This window comes from Myotis lucifugus, unplaced genomic scaffold, assembly GCF_000147115.1.
Source record: "Myotis lucifugus unplaced genomic scaffold, Myoluc2.0 scaffold_162, whole genome shotgun sequence".
Taxonomy (NCBI): domain Eukaryota; kingdom Metazoa; phylum Chordata; class Mammalia; order Chiroptera; family Vespertilionidae; genus Myotis; species Myotis lucifugus.
This window is the reverse complement of record NW_005871210.1, coordinates 2,185,534-2,189,322: the sequence shown is the minus strand read 5'-3', so window position 1 is coordinate 2,189,322 and position 3,789 is coordinate 2,185,534. Positions and strand designations below refer to the sequence as shown.

At 37.2% G+C, this 3,789-nt stretch overlaps 1 protein-coding gene across 1 annotated transcript in view; it reads left to right on the top strand.

Annotated features, from left to right (window-relative positions):
- CFAP43 (cilia and flagella associated protein 43) overlaps positions 1 to 3,789 on the top strand; it is an 86,595-nt gene that overhangs the window by 27,831 nt on the left and 54,975 nt on the right. Inside the window, exon 9 of the mRNA XM_014461918.2 lies at positions 1,707 to 1,823. Coding sequence (XP_014317404.1) covers positions 1,707 to 1,823 — 117 coding nt within the window. The remainder of the gene's footprint in view (positions 1 to 1,706; positions 1,824 to 3,789) is intronic.

Genomic DNA, 3,789 nt, shown 5'->3' with positions numbered 1-3,789 from the left:
TTTCTTTTCATTAGCAGATGCAAATAGCGATATAAATATTTCTTCTATATTCTTTCCATGTGCACGAATCGTGCACCAGGACACTAGTGTTTATAAATACATTAATGACAACTTAAATATTTAGACATGAAATTATTTTCTTAAAAAAAAAAAAAGGTAACATAACAGAAGGGCGAAAGACCCAAATAGAACTTCTAAAAAAAGAAAAATATACTGACAAAGTAAAAATTAAATGAATATGTCTGATAGAAATTGGACACCACCAAAGAGAGAATTAATAAACTGGAAAATAGATTAGAAGTTATTCAGAATATAGTCCAGAGCCACAAAAGGGCAGGAAATATGGAAGGGAGGGTATGAGACATGAATGATACAGTGAAAAGACCTAACATATGTTTGATTAAAATCTCAGAGAGGAGAGAATGGGTCAGAGGCAATACTTAAAGAGATATTTTCCAGAACTGATTAAAGACATGAATTTACAGATTCAAGAGGCCCAGTGAATCCTAAGCAGGAGACATAAAAAGATACCCACCTTAGACTTAACAAAGTGAAATTGTTGAAAACCAGGGCAAAGAGAAAATCTTAAACGAAGTCAGAGAGAAAAGCAGGTTATTTCAAAGGAGTTTCAATTAGAATAACTTCTGACATCTATGTGGCAATAATATAAGTAAGAAATAGTGACTATATCTTCCATGTGATGATCAGCACACTGTGGCCAGATCCCCCAGTGGGATGTAAGCTGCATGAGGACAGGGGCTTTTTGTCGATTTGGTTCTTTGATGTAGCCCCAGCATCCAGAGCAGTGTCTGGCACAGTGTACCCATTTAATATCTGTTGAAATATTAATGACACATAAAATCAGTAAATATCTACCAGATTTTAGACTCTACAGAGTTGTTTTTACATAAACAAGAACAAAAAATATTCATGTTTAACTCAAACTTGAAGAAATTGTGATTAGTAGGAAACAGACTTCTTATTGCTAGGTAAGTAACCATACCATATTACAGTTACTTGGCAGAGATGCATAACTTACAGGCTAGATTTTTTTTTTTTTTCGAGAAGTGAATTTGGGAGCTGAAAATGGTAAACAAGTCATAAAGTGACAGCTTCGACCGCATCTTCACAATTTCCACAAAGACTTATTAAAAGCTTTCATTAGTGTCCAACATGATCTAGTATGATAGGATTTAGTTCATCTTAACAATTTTTCTAGTTTTCCACATTTCTCAAATTTTCTACATCAACAGACATTATTTTTATTTTTTTACCATTATTATATCCTTTATTACATATACCTTTACTAAGTATACTTTTATTAAAAATGTATACCCTTAAGATAAATATATTATTTACATAAATAGCTTTGTACAGGTCTCCCTGTGCACAACAGACATTATTTTTAAAGTCAGAAAAAAAAAGTTTTTTTGTTATGTTTTATAACTTAAAAAACAAATGCCTTGAATTGGAGAAAAGAATAAAGACCCACTTATTGATTATGCTGAGTGAATCAGTAAACACATTATATATCTAGATTTCAAGATTCTCAAGGTCAGTGCCTTAAGGAGTTGATTTCTAATATTCCATCACCTAGTCCCATTTAGTGCTTTACTCACAGGAGGCATTTAACATGTATTTGTTGAACTGCTCGCATAACAATTGCATTAATTTTTTTTCTTGTTTTTCTTTTGGTATATTTAAAGGGATCTGTTTATATTTACACTTTTGGTGAGGAGCCAACCTTGGATAAACTCCTAGAGGCTTGTGATGGGAAATTTCAAGCAATTGACTTGATCACACCTGGAAATGAACATTGCATGGTAAGGAATATTTTATTGTGTTACAATAGGATTTAAAGATGAGATTTTAGAAGTTTGTGTGCAAACTGATGCAAATAGGAGGTAGAGATTATTCTTGAAGATGTGGTAGAAATGCCAACCACTTTCATCATCAAATGTATTCCCAAGTTAAATGACATCATCATCTTGGTACTCCATAATATTAATTTCTATTGCCAAAGCAACAGAAATTTTAGGAGCTATTCTGTTTGCATTCGCCATACAAACTTTCCAAGCCAGACCTTGAAACACATTCATCACTAATGAGTCATCAACACTGGTTAAATTATTAGTATTTACCCTCTTTCAAAGTGATGCAGTCCCATCTGAAGGTGAAAATGAAAGAGCTGCCATGCACAAAACATAAATTCCATCTACTTAGGGAAAAGCCCACCCTCTAGATTTAGAAAAGAAACCTCTATATTTAGAAAAGAAACTTTTTTTCTAGGTGTTTAACTATTTACCTATTGCTTATCTCAAGAAACACATTTTACTTTTCATATGATTTATCAGCAAATCCATTAAGATTTGGGGAATTCTAACAAGTAAAAAATACATAGATTATGGAATAGTTAACATTTAAATTTTCTTCCAATCTTGAGGTTCTGATTATATGATTTTTTCCTCCAGGTGTTCTCTGATAAGCATTATTTATATTCATATGTTTGTTTCAACTCAATTAAAAATTCCATACAAGGTTTTCACATTTAGGGTTTAGATACTTGATCCACATTTTCATGTTACCTACTCCATAGTAGTAAAAAAAAAAAAAACAGAAATCATACCACATTGCAGTTACTTAAAGCTGCTTTCAGTCTTGATCTTGTGAAAGAGTAAAAATTATTTGTAAAAATGAACAATATGAACTTCAGGATTCCAGTCCAGCATGTAAGGAGCCTCACAACAAGAAAAAAGCTGAATGAATTTAAAATCAGTAATTCTTCTTAGATCCATCAGATTGAGGTCATGGGGAAGATCACTGCCTCCAAAATTATAGAGACAGACAGATACAGAGAATCACGTGTGGAGCTGATGCCCAGAAGTAGAAACTACACTGGAGCCAGTACCAGGAGGATTGCAATGGAAAAATATGCACATCTCAGACCTTATTTAAGAAATCTCATGGGAAATCCAAAAACAACAGGGGGAAACAAAAATAAGAATACCAAAGGGAGAATTAGAAGATGGCGGCATAGGTAAACACCGGAGTTTGCTGCCTCGCACAACCACTTCAAAAATACAACTAAAAGACGGAATGGACATCATCCAGAACCACAGGAAGGCTGGCTGAGTGGAAATTCTACAACTAGAAGGAAAGAGAAAAGCATACCGAGACTCAGAGGAGGCGCAGTGCGGAAGTAAAATACTAAGGTACGAGGCACACACGGAGCAGGCTGGCGGCTGAAGGCGCGGAAGTTGTTTTCAATCGGGAGGGAGTCTCAGGCTCTGAGCTCCAGTTCCGGGCGAGTCTCTGGGGACCCAGACTCATACGGGAGAAGCGGGACTGTCTGGCATCGGTCGGAACTCCAGGAACTCCAGGGCAGCTTTCTCTCAAAGGGGCTTGCAGGGATTTCCGGGACACTGAGAAGCGGGCCACCATAACTGCTAACCCTGCCCTGTTGATCCCGTGGGACCCGCCCCGCCCAAGCCCTGCAGGGAGGCTTTTGCTGGATAGCCTAAGGCAGAGGCTAGATTAGCACCTCCCTAGAGATCCAGGAGCCAATGTACCCAGAGGTCAGAGTGGGACCATCCAGTTTGCAGCTCCATGGAACCATAAAGGACACACTCAGGGGGCAGACTCAGTGAGCACCAAAGCCCCACTGAAGCAAGTCTTGCCCTGGAGGGGTGTTTCCAGCACAGAAGTTCTCCCACTGCAGAAACATCTGATTCTCACAGCCAATTGGCCTGGAGGTCAATTCCTCCCAGTGATACCTACAACAATCAAGGC